The sequence below is a fragment of the Xenopus laevis genome, chromosome 8L (genome assembly GCF_017654675.1).
Source record: "Xenopus laevis strain J_2021 chromosome 8L, Xenopus_laevis_v10.1, whole genome shotgun sequence".
NCBI lineage: Eukaryota > Metazoa > Chordata > Amphibia > Anura > Pipidae > Xenopus > Xenopus laevis.
Genome location: NC_054385.1, coordinates 31,946,492 through 31,967,756, shown reverse-complemented (window position 1 = coordinate 31,967,756; position 21,265 = coordinate 31,946,492). Strand labels below are relative to the sequence as shown.

The 21,265-nt window shown below is 43.4% G+C and overlaps 1 protein-coding gene and 8 non-coding genes across 9 annotated transcripts in view; all 9 read left to right on the top strand.

Annotated features, from left to right (window-relative positions):
- The first annotated feature begins 6,768 nt into the window (after positions 1 to 6,768).
- On the top strand, positions 6,769 to 6,849 carry trnas-aga. Its single transcript has one exon. It is a non-coding gene; the product is annotated as a tRNA-Ser (tRNA).
- A 983-nt stretch (positions 6,850 to 7,832) lies between these two features.
- On the top strand, positions 7,833 to 7,904 carry trnaq-cug. Its single transcript has one exon. It is a non-coding gene; the product is annotated as a tRNA-Gln (tRNA).
- Positions 7,905 to 8,162: 258 nt separating this feature from the next.
- trnaq-uug lies at positions 8,163 to 8,234 on the top strand. The gene has a single exon. It is a non-coding gene; the product is annotated as a tRNA-Gln (tRNA).
- An 893-nt stretch (positions 8,235 to 9,127) lies between these two features.
- trnas-aga lies at positions 9,128 to 9,208 on the top strand. Its single transcript has one exon. It is a non-coding gene; the product is annotated as a tRNA-Ser (tRNA).
- Positions 9,209 to 10,169: 961 nt separating this feature from the next.
- trnaq-cug lies at positions 10,170 to 10,241 on the top strand. The gene has a single exon. It is a non-coding gene; the product is annotated as a tRNA-Gln (tRNA).
- Positions 10,242 to 10,497: 256 nt separating this feature from the next.
- On the top strand, positions 10,498 to 10,570 carry trnaq-uug. The gene has a single exon. It is a non-coding gene; the product is annotated as a tRNA-Gln (tRNA).
- A 9,075-nt stretch (positions 10,571 to 19,645) lies between these two features.
- Positions 19,646 to 21,265, top strand: part of LOC121397287 (cilia- and flagella-associated protein 251-like) — a 7,779-nt gene continuing 6,159 nt past the window's right edge. Inside the window, exon 1 of the mRNA XM_041573898.1 lies at positions 19,646 to 19,749. Within this exon, the coding sequence (XP_041429832.1) occupies positions 19,646 to 19,749 (104 nt within the window). The remainder of the gene's footprint in view (positions 19,750 to 21,265) is intronic.
- On the top strand, positions 19,688 to 19,771 carry trnas-gga. Its single transcript has one exon. It is a non-coding gene; the product is annotated as a tRNA-Ser (tRNA).
- trnaq-cug lies at positions 20,734 to 20,806 on the top strand. The gene has a single exon. It is a non-coding gene; the product is annotated as a tRNA-Gln (tRNA).

Here is a 21,265-nt window from a genome sequence, read left to right as displayed (position 1 = left end):
CGATACTGCGTTGTTTTTTTCCTGGCTTCTCCTTAGTTCAGATTTTAAGATTCTTTTCTGAACACATATAAGGAGAGCCAGTAATTAAAGAGGGAGACCCTCTGGGGTACCCCGGCCTTGTGCCGGCCCCTCTACCAAAAGCCAGAACATCTCAGGCTTTTTTTTTTTTGTTTTTTTTTTTTAAACATCATCGGACATCTGAAGAGCTTCTTTTAAGAGGTATTCTTGCAAATCCAATTGATAAAGTTTATGATTTCTTTTACAGCAAACCTGCCCTAAATTATGGGGGAGGGGGGCAATTTGTAAGGTCCCACATCTCTTTCCCAGGCCTGTGCTCGTCTTCTTCAAAAAGTGAAGCGCACCTACCCAGGGTAGTTTTCTGCAGGTCAGACTGGTAATCTAACTGGCCGTCTAGGGGGAAGGATTAAAACTAGTGATGGGCGAATTTGGGGCTAAACGGCACCATTTTTTTTTACACCAGCAAATTTCTGCTGCGATTTCGCAAATCGCAGGAATTTGCGCCTTGCGAATAAATTTGACCCATCACTGATTAAAACAGAAAGGGACATGGAGATTCGAAAGAGTTTAAAATTTGACTAACTTCTTGATATTTTGAATGGTCACTCCCAGACTTGGAGTGATAGCTATTGTTTGGTTGCTAGGGCTTAATTACCCTAACAACCACACAGCAGTTTGGAAATAACATTGGGAGATGAATAGTAGATGGGCTGAAAATAAATAATGACACCAGTAACAAGAACACAACGTGAAAATGATAGCACCACTTTGTACCCAAATCTTGCCTTAAGTAAGTGTCCATTGGGGGGGGGCAAATACTATTATTAGAAACAAACTAGTGCCTTAATCCCCAATTTTTGGGTTGTATAGCTCCATTAAAAAGAGAATATTTAAAAACGGTTCTTTTTTACTTACTGAAAATCTGTCATTGTTTAATGATGTCGTTTTACTTAATTAATTATGGCAATACATTTCTGAAATATTTATTGGCACAGAAGCATTTTATCCTCTTTGCACTTGATTGCAGCATTATTTAACTAATCCGTTGGTCTTAAGGCAACCTTTATTATTAGACATTTTATGTCTCTAGCATTTGGACTCAGCCGCACTCGCAATTAGTGTGCAATAAACTGATTCTAATATTTTCTAAATATTCTCCAGAAATGTCTTTTCCTTTACTACCTGTAGAATTTGTATGTAAAACACATCAGGGGATCCGCATTATCTCTGGACAACTGCATTCTACTTCCTGTATTGAAGTGTCTTTAGGTCGGGATTGCCCAAACTCCACGGTTTTTTGTTAGGGCACAATGCCCGCGTGTTCGCACAGCCCTAATGATGATGTAAAACAATAGTTTTAATTTTAATCTTTTAATATAAAGGATTCCTTATTATCACTCTCATACTTTCTTGATACTGTAAACATACCTTTTAAACCAGATGTAACAGCCACTTTTTCCAAAATTTAACCCCTATCTCAATATTATGCAGTAGAAAAACTACTTTCTGTCTGTTTTGTTAACTCCAATTTGCTATGTCTTATGTTATGATGCCGGGACACTAATCAGAAAGAGCTGGTTATGTGGGAAGGCAGGCACATTTGGGGGGGGGGTGGGTTTTAATAATTTGTCCTGTGGAACTAGGTCAAACGCAGGGTTAATCTCCACTCCAATGTCAGAAAAGAACAAATCAATAGAATAATTGTGATCCTAAATAAAAACAAAGTGCAAATCAGGGTTAACTTTAACACCACATACTGGTGGTGGCCAACAACATTTTGGCTTTTAACAGATCAACTCCTATGAGAAAAAAAAAAAAATAAGTTGCAATAGAGCTAAAACCTCCTAGTGACGAGGTAGCCCCTAACACTGCCAAGCCTCCATTTTTGAGGTAGCCTTAATATGCAGAGTTTTTTAAGCCAATTCCTTGCAGCCACATTCCATCATACCTGCCCCCCGCGTACCCATGGCGTAGGCCAGTCTCTACTGCCGGCGCCCGCTGTACTCTGTGCCAAGTAAGCCATTGCCATTTATATGCCATCATACTTGGCCCCTGTACTGTGGCAGTAGCCACGCTTCATGAACTGCCCCTGTACCTGTGCCAGCAGCATCCATCACTGGCCCCCTATGCCAAGTAGCCATCCATCATATTGCCCCCTGTATGCTGTTGCCAGTAGCCATCCATACTGCCCCCATGTACTGTGCCAAAGCACCATCATACTGGCCCCTGTACCTGTGGCAGCAGCCATCCATATGCCTTGTACCTGTGCCAGTAGCCAACCATCATAACTGCCCCAGTAGCAGCATTCATTGCATCATACTGCCCCCTGTACCTGTGCCAGCAGCCATCCATACTGCCCTGTACCTTGTGGCGCGCCAGCAAGCCATACCTCAATTATGCCATCATACTCCCTTAACTGTGCGAGTAGCGATCCATACTGCCCTCCCCTGTACCTGTGCAGCAGCCAACCATCACTGCTTCTGTACTGTGCAGTAGCATGTTCATTATATGCATCATAGCTGCCCCAGGTACCTGTGGCAGTTAGCCAACCTTCATACTTTTGGCCGCTCCCCTGTACCTGTGCCAGACCATCATACTGCCGTCGCCCGCTATGGCCAGTAGCCATCCATCATATTGCCCCCCTGTATCTGTGCCAGTAGCCATCCATATTGCCCCCTGGTTTAGCCAATAGCCAACGCATACATACTGCCCCTGTACCTGTGCCAGCAGCCATCCATACTGCCCTGTTAACCTGTGCCAGAGCATCCATCATATGCCATCATACTGTCTGTACTGTGCCAGAGCCCATCCATAACTGCCCCTGTAACCTGTCGCCAGCAGCATCCTTCATTATCCATAATAATGCCGCCTGTACCTGTGCCAGTAGCCATCCATGATACTGCCCCCTTGTTACTGTGCCAGCAGCCATCCATTAACTGCTCTCTGTAACTGTGGCCAGTAGCCAACCATCATACTGCGGTGTAGCAGCCATGCCACATATGCATCATACTCGTCCCCTGTCCTGTGCAGTAGGTTCCATTCATAATAAAGCCCGCACTGTCGCTGTGCCAGTAGCCAACCAAACTGCCCGCCTCTGTCCCTGTAGCCATCCATACTGGCCGCTGTACTTATGTGGCCAGTAGCCCAAACATCATACTGCCCCCCTGTACCAGCAGCCATGCCATCATATGCATCATAGCAGCCCCCTGTAGCCATGTGCCAGCAGCCATCCATACTGCCCCCTGTACCTGTTGCCAGGCAGCCATCCTGTCATATGCCATCATACTTGCCCCTGTACCTGTGCCAGTAGCAATCGCTACTGAGCCACCCTGTACCTGTGCCTAGCAAGCCAATCCATACTGCTCTTGTACTGTGTCAGTTTATGCCAACCATCAATACTGCCGCCCGTGTCAGACAGCCCCCATGCTATGCCATCATACTGCCCCGCCTGTGGCCAGCAGCGATCCATACTGCCTCCCGCTGTACCTGTGCCAGTAGCCAATCATATGCATCATACTGCGCGCCCCTGTAGCTGTGCCAGTAGCCGATCCATCATAAGCGGCCCCACTGTACTGTGCCAGTAGCCAAACCAAACGGCCCCCCTGTACCTGTAACCACGTAGCTACCCTCATATTCGGCCCCTGTACAGCAGCCATAACATACTGGCCATGTCCTCGCCCCTGTAGCCAGCAGCCATCATACTGCCCTGGAACAATCTTTTTAACTTTGTGGCGGTAAGCAGCAGCAAAAATAAAATTATGATCATCGCGGCCCCCACCCCTCAAGTTCGATGTACCTGTGCCAGCCAGCAGCAACATTAAAAAAAACTGCCGTCAAAGTCTGTACTGGGCTGTTGCCAGCAGCAGGAACTTTAAGTACAGAATCCAATGCTTTCAGTGCTGCAAACAGTAGTGCAAGGCAGGTGGCTGAGCATGGAGCCTGGATCTGAGCCACACCAACGGTGCCTTGTCCACCAAACTCTCTGTCGTGTAGCGCCAGTGACGTCACTGGACGTGGGCGCTTGACGGGCGTAACGTGTGGTGGACGCGAAGATACGGCGATGGCCGCCATCCAGAGGCAGCTCTTAAGCTGCAGGTACTAAGTTGCCGGCGAAGAGGGAGAGGGTGGCGGGAAGTGCTGGAAGGTAGGCGGGTATGGTTTACCCCCAGGCAAAGAGTGCCATGAATATAAAATAATGTAAAGTAAATAATTAAATAATCAACTTAAAAAAAACTAAAAGAAAGGAAAACAAAAAAATAAAAAAAAAATGCTTTTTTGAACGTGCGCCACTCACTGATGGCAACTACGGAGCGACCTGACTCTGCCGCACCGCCTAGTGTCCGGCCCTGACGCACACGGAAAACATTGCCAAGTGTGAGTAAAATGTATAACATTTAAAACTTACATTTCTAACATCAACAATGGCAGCTTGTGAATGATTTGGTTGCTCCTGACTAATCCCCGTTTTAAATCAATTGGGGATCAAGAAGTTTGATTGATCATAAATAAAGACACTTTGCGCATATCTTGCTTCCCTTTCCCTACTTTGCCCACAGGTGTTAAGCCTGTGTGTTCAGAGAGGTGGCTTGTCTTCTGTTTGTGATTTACCAGAACTTGTTTCTTTAATCTCCACTAAAGCGTGACTTCTAGTAACTAACTTGTCTTTTCTTGTACACGGAGTTTTAAGATGGGCGCAAGTGTGTGGTCATCTCATGTCGGCAACGGGCATACTGGGTAATCGGCAGATTGGAGAATATTAAATAGCTGTTCTTTTATTACTGACAAAAAGATAAAGGGGAGACTGTCAATGCAAAGGAAGAGCCTTAGTACAATAAAATATTTTTTAACATTTCTCTGATGATTCTTCACAAATATCATGTCTATTGTACAATATTCATTATAGTTTGGAGAATATAAGAGCTTAATAATTTTTTCAAAATTTTTCCATTCTCTATATGACTGTTGACATCAGTCAGTCTTTTGAATTTTTGGGGCTCGTCGGTAAGTATGGGGTAAGTATCTTTTAGCATACGGCAGGAGCTGCTAATAAACATCAAAGAAAGAAAATTGCGGGACTAGCAGCAGGGGCAGAAAGCTGTTGCCAATGTCACCACGGACAGGCTAAGACCTGAGTAGCCGGGTAAGGAGCTGCGAACTGTTAGGGAAAAAGGTGAAAGTTCTTTACACCTCTGCTCCAAAGCTGAATGAGGAGATAGTGGCAGTTGGAGGGAAGGAAGAGAATGCTTCCAGGTGAGGAGGCTCTTTCCTATTGCTATTAGTTAGGCGAAACCACGTTGCCTATCAATAACTGAAATCCTTATATTTTTCTCAAAGATTGCTGGCTCTATTTTCAGAAGCAAGTACAGGAAACAACAGAGAATGCTGGAGACGACAGTGGTAGCATTCGCAACAGAGGTACTGAGCCGGAGATAAGTTTATTTTAGAACTCGCCAGTGATTTCCTCAAAGTGGAGTACTTACACTAGATTCTATTCATTTCTGGGCTAACAAAGCCTTGCGCCTTTTTCATTGTCACATTGAATTAATTGCACACTTGTCTTATTTGATGCAGCATCACCAGGATTGATTTCTGCTGAAGAACCTGTGCAGAGGTAGAACGCCACAGGTGCCCATCAAGACAGGTATGGATTTTTTTTGGAGTTTCACAGAGGGCCCGATTAAATTTTTTTTAATAATGAAGATTATTTTTAGTATACAAGCGAAAGTTAGCCGCGATATAAGATTGTTGGAGAAAAGAGAACAGATGGTTATGAGCGTGCAGCCTGCGATTTGGATGGGGAGATTCCATGACAATCTATATTATTATAATTTAGTAGCACAGTCATCTATGAATTATAGCTAGGGTGCTGCAGAGATAGTGGATTAAATGAAGAATCGAATAAACTAAGGGAATGCTATAGGGTAGCTCAATAGCTAATCAATTCACTAGGAAAAGAATGCATTAGAATAAATTATTAACCTCTATTCTATTTTATAGTGACTTACTGCAGCTGAAAAGCTAGGAGGGCAGAAATTCTGTCAACCTGGAGATTACAACAGCCTGAGAGAGGATGAGGACAAGTAAGATAGCATTTAATATGTGAGCGCTGTAGTTTGCCTGCTTTCTACTAATGCATGTAGAATCTGCATTCGTGACCGAGTGGTTAAGGCGATGGATTTGAAATTCGTTGGCTTTCCCCCGCGCAGGTTCAAATCCTGTCAGCTATGGGTTTCTGCACTAGTTGCTCCTCCCCCTCTGCACAGCAAAAACTTCTATCGGTGACCTACATGCCTGCTGAAGTTTTCTAGATCACCAGGCAAAACACGCAATAACATCTTTGCCCTGCTTCAAATGCTGCTAACAACCCCCAAAGAAAAGGGCCCTTTTGACAGCTACTGAATACTTTCAAAAGAGGAAGAAAGGAATCTGCTGTCTAAAATAAGGACGCACCTACTCTCTGCTCAACAAAGGCTTATTATGGAAACGTTGTCGTAAGTTGCATACCAAAAAGTCACCGGCCACGAACAACCTAATGAAATTTAATGCGGCCAAACTTCTGTTTGCTTTCTGCAAAGCCGTGTACACCAATGACTTTTCCCTCATTCCGGACGAAGTCAGTTGGTTACAACTTGGATCCACTTAGCTTGCGTGCGAATCACATCCGATACTACCCGACGAGCCTTTTGACGAGGGCCGGAAGTTACGGCATCATGCAGCTTCGGTCAGCAGTCTAAATCACAGCTCCGCGCAGTAGTCGTGGCGAGTGGTTAAGGCGATGGACTAGAAATCCATTGGGGTCTCCCCGCGCAGGTTCGAATCCTGCCGACTACGCTTGGTCTTTAGTTGCCTCTCCCTCCCTGGGTTAAACTTTGGGTGATCTGAAATGAGTAATGGACTTGTCATTTGCAAAAAATCCCCGCAAAATGCAGTTTGCGTGCTTGTCATGACCTTAAACAACCTGTGAAAAGGATGGATATCCAGATAGCTGTATTCTGGAGGCATTCAAAAGGGCAAAGGAAGTGTGGGTTGGCTCAAAACCATAAAAACAAGAATCTATGCGTGACGTTACAAGTTCACGTACTGAAGCCTCCCCGCGCAGGCTCAGGTTTACCTTGCTGCAACTACAAGGATTTCCTTTAGGTGCCACCTCTAGTATAGCAAAAGAAAGGCTTGATGCTGGACCCCCAAAAGCCCCATGTTTGGAAAGGAAGACATGTCTGACAAATCCAACAAAACTTCCGGACCGACACCCAAAATAACCCAACTGCAAGGTGTCTAAACGTAGCGACTGTTTCTGACATTTTAAAAAACAAGACCAACAAAAAAGCACTAATTAGTTGGGTATTTTCCACTTCATCTTGCCATAATTTTCTTACATGCAGAGGCAAATCACCCAAAATATGAACGCTAGGAGTCTATTAAACAGCCTGATTCTCAATATGCGTAGTAGATTTACCAAAGTATGGGGCATGTACAAACCCCAAATAAAAAGTAGTGCATATGCATTTCTTGGCTTCCAACTAGACTCTCCCCGACTTCACTAGAAGGGTTGCCCCTCAAGGGCAGAGCTCTTAACTGGACCTTGATGTCTGTCAACAGGCTCCCCAGACACATCCACCCAGGCCAGAAGATGGAGGTTAAAGAGGAAGTACCACCCCTTTCCAATCACTATTTAAAGTGTGAAAGGAAATGGTCACTAACCTATGGGCCAATAACAAAGATACCTAAAGAAGATTACTCAGAAACAAAGGCATTATCTTTGAATATCGTGACATAAATGCACCTTATTACAGGGTCTAAGAGGCGCCAGCTAAGGTTCCATGGTGTAATGGTTAGCACTCTGGACTCTGAATCCAGTGATCCGAGTTCAAATCTCGGTGGAACCTTCTCTTTGCGACCCGCGTCTCATGCAAGACAAACAATGTTTCAGATGCAGGCTGAAGGTGACTTTTAGGACAATCTGTTAGCGGCATTCCGTCGCTAACCGAGAAGTTTGTGGTTCAAAGCCTCAATCAAGTTTTATGGGTGTATAGATCTGTCCCAGAATCAAATGTATTCTTGCATCTGAATCACATGACGCGTATGTCGAGCACAAGGTACTCTGTGCCCAGTTGCCCAATTTGCTTAAGTCAGGCGCCAACGAAGGTTCCATGGTGTAATGGTCAGCACTCTGGACTTTGAATCCAGCGATCCGAGTTCAAATCTCGGTGGAACCTTCTCTTGACCACCCGTATCTCATGGCAACGCAAACAAAGTTTCAGAAGCAGGGCCGAAGGTGACTATAGGACAATCTGTTAGCGCATTCCGCAGTTAACAGAGAAGTTTGTGGTTCAAAGCCTCAATCAAGTTCTATGGGTGTATAGATCTGTAGCAGAATCAAATGTGTTCTTGCGTCTGAATCACATCACGTGTACGTCTAGCACAAGGTACTCCCAGCCCAGTGGCCTTATTTGGTCAGCTCCCGCTGAGTCATAAAACCACTTTGTCAGCTGAGGCTCTGCATTCGTGACCGAGTGGTTAAGGCGATGGATTTGAAATTCGTTGGGCTTTCCCCCCGCGCAGGTTCAAATCCTGTCAGCTACGGGTTCCGCACTAGTTGCTCCTCCCCCCCCTGCACAGCAAAAACTTCTATCGGTGACCTACATGCCTGCTGAAGTTTTCTAGATCACCAGGCAAAACACGCAATAAACATCTTTGCCCTGCCTCAAATGCTGCTAACAACCCCCAAAGAAAAGGGCCCTTTTGACAGCTACTGAATACTTTCAAAAGAGGAAGAAAGGAATCTGCTGTCTAAAATAAGGACGCACCTACTCTCTGCTCAACAAAGGCTTATTATGGAAACGTTGTCGTAAGTTGCATACCAAAAAGTCACCCGGCCACGAACAACCTAATGAAATTTAATGCGGCCAAACTTCTGGTTGCTTTCTGCAAAGCCGTGTACACCAATGACTTTTCCCTCATTCCGGACGAAGTCAGTTGGTTACAACTTGGATCCACTTAGCTTGCGTGCGAATCACATCCGATACTACCCGACGAGCCTTTGACCGAGGGCCGGAAGTTACGGCATCATGCAGCTTCGGTCAGCAGTCTAAATCACAGCTCCGGCGCAGTAGTCGTGGCCGAGTGGTTAAGGCGATGGACTAGAAATCCATTGGGTCTCCCCGCGCAGGTTCGAATCCTGCCGACTACGCTTGGTCTTTAGTTGCCTTCTCCCTCCCTGGGTATAACTTTGGGTGATCTGAAATTGAGTAATGGACTTGTCATTTGCAAGAAATCCCCGCAAAATGCAGTTTGTGTGCTTGTCATGACCTTAAACAACCTGTGAAAAGGATGGATATCCAGATAGCTGTATTCTGGAGGCATTCAAAAGGGCAAAGGAAGGTGGTTTGGCTCAAAACCATAAAAACAAGAAATCTATGCGTGGTTAAAGTCACGTACTTGAAGCCTCCCCGCGCAGGCTCGGTTCCTGCTGACTACGGGATTCCCTTTAGGTGCCACCTTCTAGATAGCAAAAACAGCTATGCTGGACCCCCAAAAGCCCCATATGTTTGGAAAGAAGACATTCTGACAAATCCAACAAAGATTCCGACCGACACCAAAATACCCAACTGCAAAGGTGTCCTAAACGTAGCACTGTTTCTGACATTTAAAAACAAACCAACAAAAAACCTAATAGTTTGGGATTTTCCACATTCATCTTGCATTATTTCTTACATACAGAGGCAAATCACCCAAAATATGAACGCTAGGAGTCTATTAAACAGCCTGATTCCCAATATGCGTAGATTTACCAAAGTATGGGGCATGTACAAACCCCAAATAAAAATAGTGCATATGCATTTTCTTGGCTTCCAACTAGACTCTCCCCGACTTCACTAGAAGGGTTGCCCCTCAAGGGCAGAGCTCTTAACTGGACCTTGATGTCTGTCAACAGGCTCCCCAGACACATCCACCCAGGCCAGAAGATGGAGGTTAAAGAGGAAGTACCACCCCTTTCCAATCACTATATTAAAGTGTGAAAGGAAATGGTCACTAACCTATGGGCCAATAACAAAGATACCTAAAGAAGATTACTCAGAAACAAAGGCATTATCTTTGAATATCGTGACCATAAATGCACCTTATTACAGGGTCTAAGAGGCACCAGCTAAGGTTCCATGGTGTAATGGTTAGCACTCTGGACTCTGAATCCAGTGATCCGAGTTCAAATCTCGGTGGAACCTTCTCTTTGCGACCCGCGTCTCATGCAAGACAAACAATGTTTCAGATGCAGGCTGAAGGTGACTTTAGGACAATCTGTTAGCGCATTCCGTCGCTAACCGAGAAGTTTGTGGTTCAAAGCCTCAATCAAGTTTTATGGGTGTATAGATCTGTCCCAGAATCAAATGTATTCTTGCATCTGAATCACATGACGCGTATGTCGAGCACAAGGTACTCTGTGCCCAGTTGCCCAATTTGCTTAAGTCAGGCGCCAACGAAGGTTCCATGGTGTAATGAGTCAGCACTCTGGACTTTGAATCCAGCGATCCGAGTTCAAATCTCGGTGGAACCTTCTCTTGACCACCCGTGATCTCATGCAACGCAAACAAAGTTTCAGAAGCAGGCCGAAGGTGACTATAGGACAATCTGTTAGCGCATTCCGCAGTTAACAGAGAAGTTTGTGGTTCAAAGCCTCAATCAAGTTCTATGGGTGTATAGATCTGTAGCAGAATCAAATGTGTTCTTGCGTCTGAATCACATCACGTGTACGTCTAGCACAAGGTACTCCCAGCCCAGTGGCCTTATTTGGTCAGCTGTAGAAAATAATCGTAGCAGGGGATGCAGGTATATATGGCCCTGGCCTAGCCACAAGCCAGTATAAATCTCAGAAAAGAAAGTATTGCCAATACCTGTATTTGATTTCAACGGGGTGCTCCCACTTTTATTCAAGGTGCTTCCAGACACTTAACAATGGATCAAACGTTTCGGGACCGCATGGCCCTTCCTCAGTGATACCCAACCATAGAGCGTGTACATATTTATAGACATTCAAACAGCGACCTCTTGTGGTGGTCGATACAAAATACTTTAAAACAATTAAATAACAGTGTAACAATGTTAAAAGCATCACAGTGTATCCATTTCACTTTCAAAACCTGTTTCTCAATGTGACTATCATTATAGATACATATAAATGGATTAAAATTACTAAAATACTCCTTTATCATGTGAATCGTGAATTATTATTCTCTATTTAACAATTGGTAACATTAACCCATTAATCCTCAACCTGAGTGATATACTCCATGCTTACAAAAAACACTATTTACACTTTACAACACATAGTTTGTTAACATACTGATATTTGTTACTCACTGACTATAGTACAATTAGCTGGATGATGCATACATCTCACTTCTTATTGAAGATGTTCCTTATTTTAATGCTGTAAGAAAATGTGTACAAATTAATAATGGCACGAACACATTAACATCTAAAACGCGTTGGTATAGACTTAAAGAAACAATTTAATCCCCAACTCTCGTTCAGCCCTTAGGGGCTAGGGTTCCCAGCTTCCATATCCAGAAACACTCCCGCTGTAATAATTTTTTATCAGAATTAGTTTGCCTGGGATTGATTTCTTCTAGCACTTGCCATCTCAATTGCGCAACACTGTGTCTGTGTTCAGACCAATGTTGCCCAACCGAGGTGGCTTTGGTATGTGCATTTCGAATGGAGCTTCGGTGTTCATTTAGGCGTAATCTCACTGGTCTATTTGTCTTCCCTACATATCCCATTCCACAAGGGCATTTTAAGTAGTAGATTACATTTTTGGATAAACAGGTGTGGTACCCCCGTAATTTAATTGATGTTCCTTGTGTGGGATGTGAAACAGTATCCCCCTTTATAATGCTATTACAGTTCTGGCATGAGAGACAAGGAAACGTTCCAATTACTGGTTTACCCAGAAATCTCTGTTTAGCTGTTACTGGGGGTTGCATATCAGTGTGTACCACATAGTCACCCACATTTTTCCTCTTTTGTAAGCAAACAAGGGAAATTCACTGAAAGACCTTGAGGTTGTAGGGTCATTCATCAGAATAGGCCAGTATTTTCTGACCACTTTTTTAACACGTTTTGAGTGTGTGTCATAAGTGGACACAAAAGGTATCCTTTGGGCCCTTTCCTCTTTTTTCTTTGTGTCTAGCAGTGTTTCTCTTGTGAGCTTATCTACCTCAATTTCTGCCTTCCGTAAGATTGATTTGGGGTATCCCTTCTTTCTGAACACAGTTAGCATTTTTTCTTTACTGTCCTGATAATTTTCAGTGGTTGAGGTAATACGCTTACAACGCATCAATTGGCTCTTCGGGAGACCTGACATCGTGTTAGGAGGGTGGAAGCTGTCAAATCTTAACATACTATTTTTGTCAACTGACTTTCTGTATAAGTTAGTAGACAGTTTATCTTTCACCCTCCTAACCTGAACGTCCAGGAACTCAATTTGTGTCTCATCAAAAATGTAGTACAAATTTAATAGTATTGTGCGTCCGATTAATATATTCTCCAAATTGTAACAATTTATCTCTTGAACCTTTCCACACAAAAAAAATGTCGTCCACAAAGCGGCTGTACCAAAAAATGGATTCAGAAAACAATATGTTCTGTAGGATGATTTGCTCCTCTAGATCATACATAAATATGTTGGCGTAATTCGGTGCCATATTAGCACCCATACTGGTACCTTGTTTTTGTAAGTGATATTGTGTGCCAAACCGAAAATAATTCCTTGTAAGGACAATCTCTAGCAGGGGAGCATATCAATTGTACTAAAGGCGAGTCCTGGACATATTCTCTGTGTAACTGTTTTCTTACCGCTTCTACCCCTTCAGTGTGTGGAATACAGGTATATAAACTTGATACATCCATTGTGCATAAAAATACCCGCTCATCTTCACGTAACTTAATATGAGCAATTTTGTTTAAAAAATCTGTTGTGTCTCTAAGACACGTGGGTAATTTCTGCACAATGGGGTTCAAGTAACTGTCTATAAAGACTGCTAGCGGTTGCAACAGTGAATCATTCCCTGAGACTATTGGTCTCCCTGGGGGCTTTGATGGATGTTTGTGGATTTTGGGCAGCAAATAAAAAATGGGAACTCTTGGATGTGTTACTGTCAATGCTATTTTAATTTCAGGTGTTATTATCCCTTCTAGTTCTGCCTCATATAGGAGACTATCAATTTCTGTCTTAAATTTACTAGTGGGATCTTCTGTTAATAATAGGTAGTGTTCCTCATTATTAAGCTGATTAATTGCTTCTTGCACATACATTTCTTTGTCCATAACCACTGTAGCACCTCCTTTGTCTGCCCTTTTTATGACCACATTTTGGTCCTTTCCCAAGGCTGTTAGCGCCAATTGTTCAGACTTAGGAAGGTTACGGTGGGTACTGGGCAAAGGTCTGTTTCCCAAAGCTTTTGACATTCATTTGTTACCAGACTCTGAAACATATTAAGTGCCTTATTATCTATAGGTGGATCAAATGTACTTTTTTATACAATTTCTTAGGAGTGACCATTTTTGAAGACTGCTGCACAACATTACCCTTATCTGAAACCAAAGTTTCAGCCGCAAATTGCGCATAAATTTGAAAAAATCAACCTGAAAAATCAAAAAAACCAACACTGTGTGTGGGTACAAAACGAAAGTCCTCTGTTAAGAACACGTTGTTCTACAGGAGACAGTTCCCTTGAGGAGATATTGTGTATCAAGTTCTCACCTACTGCTTGTGTTTCCTCCGAGTCACAGGGGTTTGCGCAGTGGTGTCCATTGATGCTGCTCTCTGGGTCTTGCCTGTACTGCGCGTGCCTTCTCTCTCTTCCCTCTGTAGCACTTCCTCGTTGTTTATTCTGCCCCTTCTGTTGTCCTCCTGATCGCTCTGCGGCGTACTTGTGGCTAAAAAAGCTTTTCCGCTCCTTGAGTTCCCTGAAGACGCTGTGGAGGAAGACGGGCGTTGGTCTCTGGTGCTGGCTGACGTCATCGGAGTGCGCAAACCTCGGCGCCATCGCTCCTGGGTCCTAGTGCGCTTCCTTTCTGCCGCCCAGGTGTATACACGATCGGATTCGTAGTCCAGGGTGTCTCTCCTATATTTCTGGAGTTTCTTCTGCACCAGATCAGCGCGGAAATCTGCAAGAGAGGCTTGTAGTTCAATGTTGAACTTGTTAAAGTTTTCAGAGGTGATTCTTAACTTAATTCTGTTGTTGCAGTCACCAGTTCCTGCTGAGTGCTTTTAATATTACTTTGCAGCCCTTGTATCGTGTGAATCATCAGGTCCAACGAGCACCTGTTTAGGATAGCATACCACTTATCCATAAATTGTTTATCTTCCTTATTAAAAAACGGCAGCAAGGTACATCTCAAGCCTCTGGGTATTCTGGCCACTTTTGCATATTCAGCTAATGTACTGCAATGGAGACTCAGGCTTATTCCTTTTTGGCCAATGTCTCGATCTTTCTTTTCACTTCTTTATCAGGAGTAACAGAAACATCAAGCACATCTGAGAGGGATTCTCCTACAGATGACAAAATCTCTGCTCTCTCTTGTTGGGAGAAGCTGAAAGTGTCAGCACTCTTTTTTGTGATAGTATTTAAATCTTCAAACGACATCGTTTGTAACTTGATTCCCCAATGTGGCAATGTTACTCAATTGTAGAAAATAATCGTAGCAGGGGATGCAGGTATATATGGCCCTGGCCTAGCCACAAGCCAGTATAAATCTCAGAAAAGAAAGGTATTGCCAATACCTGTATTTGATTTCAACGGGGTGCTCCCACTTTTATTCAAGGTGCTTCAGACACTTAACAATGGATCAAACGTTTCGGGACCGCATGGCCCTTCCTCAGTGATACCCAACCATAGAGCGTGTACTTATTTATAGACATTCAAACTGCGACCTCTTGTGGTGGTCGATACAAAATACTTTAAAACACGCTCTATGGTTGGGTATCACTGAGGAAGGGCCATGCGGTCCCGAAACGTTTGATCCATTGTTAAGTGTCTGGAAGCACCTTGAATAAAAGTGGGAGCACCCCGTTGAAATCAAATACAGGTATTGGCAATACTTTCTTTTCTGAGATTTATACTGGCTTGTGGCTAGGCCAGGGCCATATATACCTGCATCCCCTGCTACGATTATTTTCTACAATTGAGTAACATTGCCACATTGGGGAATCAAGTTACAAACGATGTCGTTTGAAGATTAAATACTATCACAAAAAAGAGTGCTGACACTTTCAGCTTCTCCCAACAAGAGAGAGCAGAGATTTTGTCATCTGTAGGAGAATCCCTCTCAGATGTGCTTGATGTTTCTGTTACTCCTGATAAAGAAGTGAAAAGAAAGATCGAGACATTGGCCAAAAAGGAAATAAGCCTGAGTCTCCATTGCAGTACATTAGCTGAATATGCAAAAGTGGCCAGAATACCCAGAGGCTTGAGATGTACCTTGCTGCCGTTTTTTAATAAGGAAGATAAACAATTTATGGATAAGTGGTATGCTATCCTAAACAGGTGCTCGTTGGACCTGATGATTCACACGATACAAGGGCTGCAAAGTAATATTAAAAGCACTCAGCAGGAAACTGGTGACTGCAACAACAGAATTAAAGTTAAGAATCACCTCTGAAAACTTTAACAAGTTCAACATTGAACTACAAGCCTCTCTTGCAGATTTCCGCGCTGATCTGGTGCAGAAGAAACTCCAGAAATATAGGAGAGACACCCTGGACTACGAATCCGATCGTGTATACACCTGGGCGGCAGAAAGGAAGCGCACTAGGACCCAGGAGCGATGGCGCCGAGGTTTGCGCACTCCGATGACGTCAGCCAGCACCAGAGACCAACGCCCGTCTTCCTCCACAGCGTCTTCAGGGAACTCAAGGAGCGGAAAAGCTTTTTTAGCCACAAGTACGCCGCAGAGCGATCAGGAGGACAACAGAAGGGGCAGAATAAACAACGAGGAAGTGCTACAGAGGGAAGAGAGAGAAGGCACGCGCAGTACAGGCAAGACCCAGAGAGCAGCATCAATGGACACCACTGCGCAAACCCCTGTGACTCGGAGGAAACACAAGCAGTAGGTGAGAACTTGATACACAATATCTCCTCAAGGGAACTGTCTCCTGTAGAACAACGTGTTCTTAACAGAGGACTTTCGTTTGTACCCACACACAGTGTTGGTTTTTTTGATTTTCAGGTTGATTTTTTCAAATTTATGCGCAATTTGCGGCTGAAACTTTGGTTTCAAGATAAGGGTAATGTTGTGCAGCAGTCTTCAAAAATGGTCACTCCTAAGAAATTGTATAAAAAAAGTACATTTGATCCACCTATAGATAATAAGGCACTTAATATGTTTCAGAGTCTGGTAACAAATGAATGTCAAAAGCTTTGGGAAAACAGACCTTTGCCCAGTACCCACCGTAACCTTCCTAAGTCTGAACAATTGGCGCTAACAGCCTTGGGAAAGGACCAAAATGTGGTCATAAAAAGGGCAGACAAAGGAGGTGCTACAGTGGTTATGGACAAAGAAATGTATGTGCAAGAAGCAATTAATCAGCTTAATAATGAGGAACACTACCTATTATTAACAGAAGATCCCACTAGTAAATTTAAGACAGAAATTGATAGTCTCCTATATGAGGCAGAACTAGAAGGGATAATAACACCTGAAATTAAAATAGCATTGACAGTAACACATCCAAGAGTTCCCATTTTTTATTTGCTGCCCAAAATCCACAAACATCCATCAAAGCCCCCAGGGAGACCAATAGTCTCAGGGAATGATTCACTGTTGCAACCGCTAGCAGTCTTTATAGACAGTTACTTGAACCCCATTGTGCAGAAATTACCCACGTGTCTTAGAGACACAACAGATTTTTTAAACAAAATTGCTCATATTAAGTTACGTGAAGATGAGCGGGTATTTTTATGCACAATGGATGTATCAAGTTTATATACCTGTATTCCACACACTGAAGGGGTAGAAGCGGTAAGAAAACAGTTACACAGAGAATATGTCCAGGACTCGCCTTTAGTACAATTGATATGCTCCCTGCTAGAGATTGTCCTTACAAGGAATTATTTTCGGTTTGGCACACAATATCACTTACAAAAAACAAGGTACCAGTATGGGTGCTAATATGGCACCGAATTACGCCAACATATTTATGTATGATCTAGAGGAGCAAATCATCCTACAGAACATATTGTTTTCTGAATCCATTTTTTGGTACAGCCGCTTTGTGGACGACATTTTTTTGTGTGGAAAGGTTCAAGAGATAAATTGTTACAATTTGGAGAATATATTAATCGGACGCACAATACTATTAAATTTGTACTACATTTTGATGAGACACAAATTGAGTTCCTGGACGTTCAGGTTAGGAGGGTGAAAGATAAACTGTCTACTAACTTATACAGAAAGTCAGTTGACAAAAATAGTATGTTAAGATTTGACAGCTTCCACCCTCCTAACACGATGTCAGGTCTCCCGAAGAGCCAATTGATGCGTGTAAGCGTATTACCTCAACCACTGAAAATTATCAGGACAGTAAAGAAAAAATGCTAACTGTGTTCAGAAAGAAGGGATACCCCAAATCAATCTTACGGAAGGCAGAAATTGAGGTAGATAAGCTCACAAGAGAAACACTGCTAGACACAAAGAAAAAAGAGGAAAGGGCCCAAAGGATACCTTTTGTGTCCACTTATGACACACACTCAAAACGTGTTAAAAAAGTGGTCAGAAAATACTGGCCTATTCTGATGAATGACCCTACAACCTCAAGGTCTTTCAGTGAATTTCCCTTGTTTGCTTACAAAAGAGGAAAAAATGTGGGTGACTATGTGGTACACACTGATATGCAACCCCCAGTAACAGCTAAACAGAGATTTCTGGGTAAACCAGTAATTGGAACGTTTCCTTGTCTCTCATGCCAGAACTGTAATAGCATTATAAAGGGGGATACTGTTTCACATCCCACACAAGGAACATCAATTAAATTACGGGGGGTACCACACCTGTTTATCCAAAAATGTAATCTACTACTTAAAATGCCCTTGTGGAATGGGGATATGTAGGGAAGACAAATAGACCAGTGAGATTACGCCTAAATGAACACCGAAGCTCCATTCGAAATGCACATACCAAAGCCACCTCGGTTGGGCAACATTGGTCTGAACACAGACACAGTGTTGCGCAATTGAGATGGCAAGTGCTAGAAGAAATCAATCCCAGGCAAACTAATTCTGATAAAAAATTATCTACAGCGGAGTGTTTCTGGATATGGAAGCTGGGAACCCTAGCCCCTAAGGGGCTGAACGAGAGTTGGGGATTAAATTGTTTTCTTTAAGTCTATACCAACGCGTTTTAGATGTTAATGTGTTCGTGCCATTATTAATTTGTACACATTTTCTTACAGCATTAAAATAAGGAACATCTTCAATAAGAAGTGAGATGTATGCATCATCCAGCTAATTGTACTATAGTCAGTGAGTAACAAATATCAGTATGTTAACAAACTATGTGTTGTAAAGTGTAAATAGTGTTTTTTGTAAGCATGGAGTATATCACTCAGGTTGAGGATTAATGGGTTAATGTTACCAATTGTTAAATAGAGAATAATAATTCACGATTCACATGATAAAGGAGTATTTTAGTAATTTAATCCATTATATGTATCTATAATGATAGTCACATTGAGAAACAGGTTTTGAAAGTGAAATGGATACACTGTGATGCTTTTAACATTGTTACACTGTTATTTAATTGTTTTAAAGTATTTTGTATCGACCACCACAAGAGGTCGCTGTTTGAATGTCTATAAATATGTACACGCTCTATGGTTGGGTATCACTGAGGAAGGGCCATGCGGTCCCGAAACGTTTGATCCATTGTTAAGTGTCTGGAAGCACCTTGAATAAAAGTGGGAGCACCCCGTTGAAATCAAATACAGGTATTGGCAATACTTTCTTCTCTTATTTGGTCAGCTCCCGCTGAGTCATAAAACCACTTTGTCAGCTGAGGCTCTGCATTCGTGACTGAGTGGTTAAGGCGATGGATTTGAAATTCGTTGGGCTTTCCCCCGCGCAGGTTCAAATCCTGTCAGCTACGGGTTCCGCACTAGTTGCTCCTCCCCCCTCTGCACAGCAAAAACTTCTATCGGTGACCTACATGCCTGCTGAAGTTTTCTAGATCACCAGGCAAAACACGCAATAAACATCTTGTGCCCCTGCTTCAAATGCTGCTAACAACCCCAAAGAAAAGGGCCCTTTTGACAGCTACTGAATACTTTCAAAAGAGGAAGAAAGGAATCTGCTGTCTAAATAAGGACGCACCTACTCTCTGCTCAACAAAGGCTTATTATGGAAACGTTGTCGTAAGTTGGCATACCAAAAAGTCACCCGGCCACGAACACCTAATGAAATTTAATGCGGGCCAAACTTCTGGTTGCTTTCTGCAAAAGCCGTGTACACCAATGACTTTTCCCTCATTCCGGACGAAGTCAGTTGGTTACAACTTGGATCCACTTAGCTTGCGTGCGAATCACATCCGATACTACCCGACGAGCCTTTGACCGAGGGCCGGAAGTTACGGCATCATGCAGCTTCGGTCAAGCAGTCTAAATCACAGCTCCGGCGCAGTAGTCGTGGCCGAGTGGTTAAGGCGATGGACTGGAAATTCCATTGGTGTCTCCCCGCGCAGGTTCGAATCCCTGCCGACTACGCTTGGTCTTTAGTTGCCTCTCCCTCCCTGGGTATAACTTTGGGTGATCTGAAATGAGTAATGGACTTGTCATTTGCAAGAAATCCCCGCAAAATGCAGTTGTGTGCTTGTCATGACCTTAAACAACCTGTGAAAAGGATGGATATCCAGATAGCTGTATTCTGGAGGCATTCAAAAGGGCAAAGGAAGGTGGTTTGGCTCAAAACCATAAAAACAAGAAATCTATGCGTGGTTAAAGTCACGTACTTGAAGCCTCCCCGCGCAGGCTCGGTTCCTGCTGACTACGGATTCCCTTTAGGTGCCCACCTTCTAGATAGCAAAAACAGCTATGCTGGACCCCCAAAAGCCCATATGTTTGGAAAGAAGACATTCTGACAAATCCAACAAAGATTCCGACCGACACCAAAATACCCCAACTGCAAAGGTGTCCTAAACGTAGCACTGTTTCTGACATTTAAAAACAAACCAACAAAAAACCTAATAGTTTGGGATTTTCCACATTCATCTTGCATTATTTCTTACATACAGAGGCAAATCACCCAAAATATGAACGCTAGGAGTCCTATTAAACAGCCTGATTCCCAATATGCGTAGATTTAACCAAAGTATGGGGCATGTACAAACCCCAAATAAAAATAGTGCATATGCATTTTCTTGGCTTCCAACTAGACTCTCCCCGACTTCACTAGAAGGGTTGCCCCTCAAGGGCAGAGCTCTTAACTGGACCTTGATGTCTGTCAACAGGGCTCCCCAGACACATCCACCCAGGCCAGAAGATGGAGGTTAAAGAGGAAGGTACCACCCCTTTCCAATCACTATATTAAAGTGTGAAAGGAAATGGTCACTAACCTATGGGCCGCAATAACAAGATACCTAAAGAAGATTACTCAGAAACAAAGGGCATTATCTTGAATATCGTGACCATAAATGCACCTTTTACAGGGTCTAAGAGGCACCAGCTAAGGTTCCATGGTGTAATGGTTAGCCACTCTGGACTCTGAATCCATTGATCCGAGTTCAAATCTCGGTGGAACCTTCTCTTTGCGACCCGCGTCTCATGCAAGCAAACAATGTTTCAGATGCAGGCTGGAAGGTGACTTTAGGACAATCTGTTAGCGCATTCCGTCGCTAACCGAGAAGTTTGTGGTTCAAAGCCTCAATCAAGTTTTATGGGTGTATAGATCTGTCCCAGAATCAAATGTATTCTTGCATCTGAATCACATGACGCGTATGTCGAGCACAAGGTACTCTGTGCCCAGTTGCCCAATTTGCTTAAGTCAGGCGCCAACGAAGGTTCCATGGTGTAATGGTCAGCACTCTGGACTTTGAATCCAGCGATCCGAGTTCAAATTTCGGTGAACCTTCTCTTGACCACCCGTATCTCATGCAACGCAAACAAAGTTTCAGAAGCAGGCCGAAGGTGACTATAGGACAATCTGTTAGCGCATTCCGCAGTTAACAGAGAAGTTTGTGGTTCAAAGCCTCAATCAAGTTC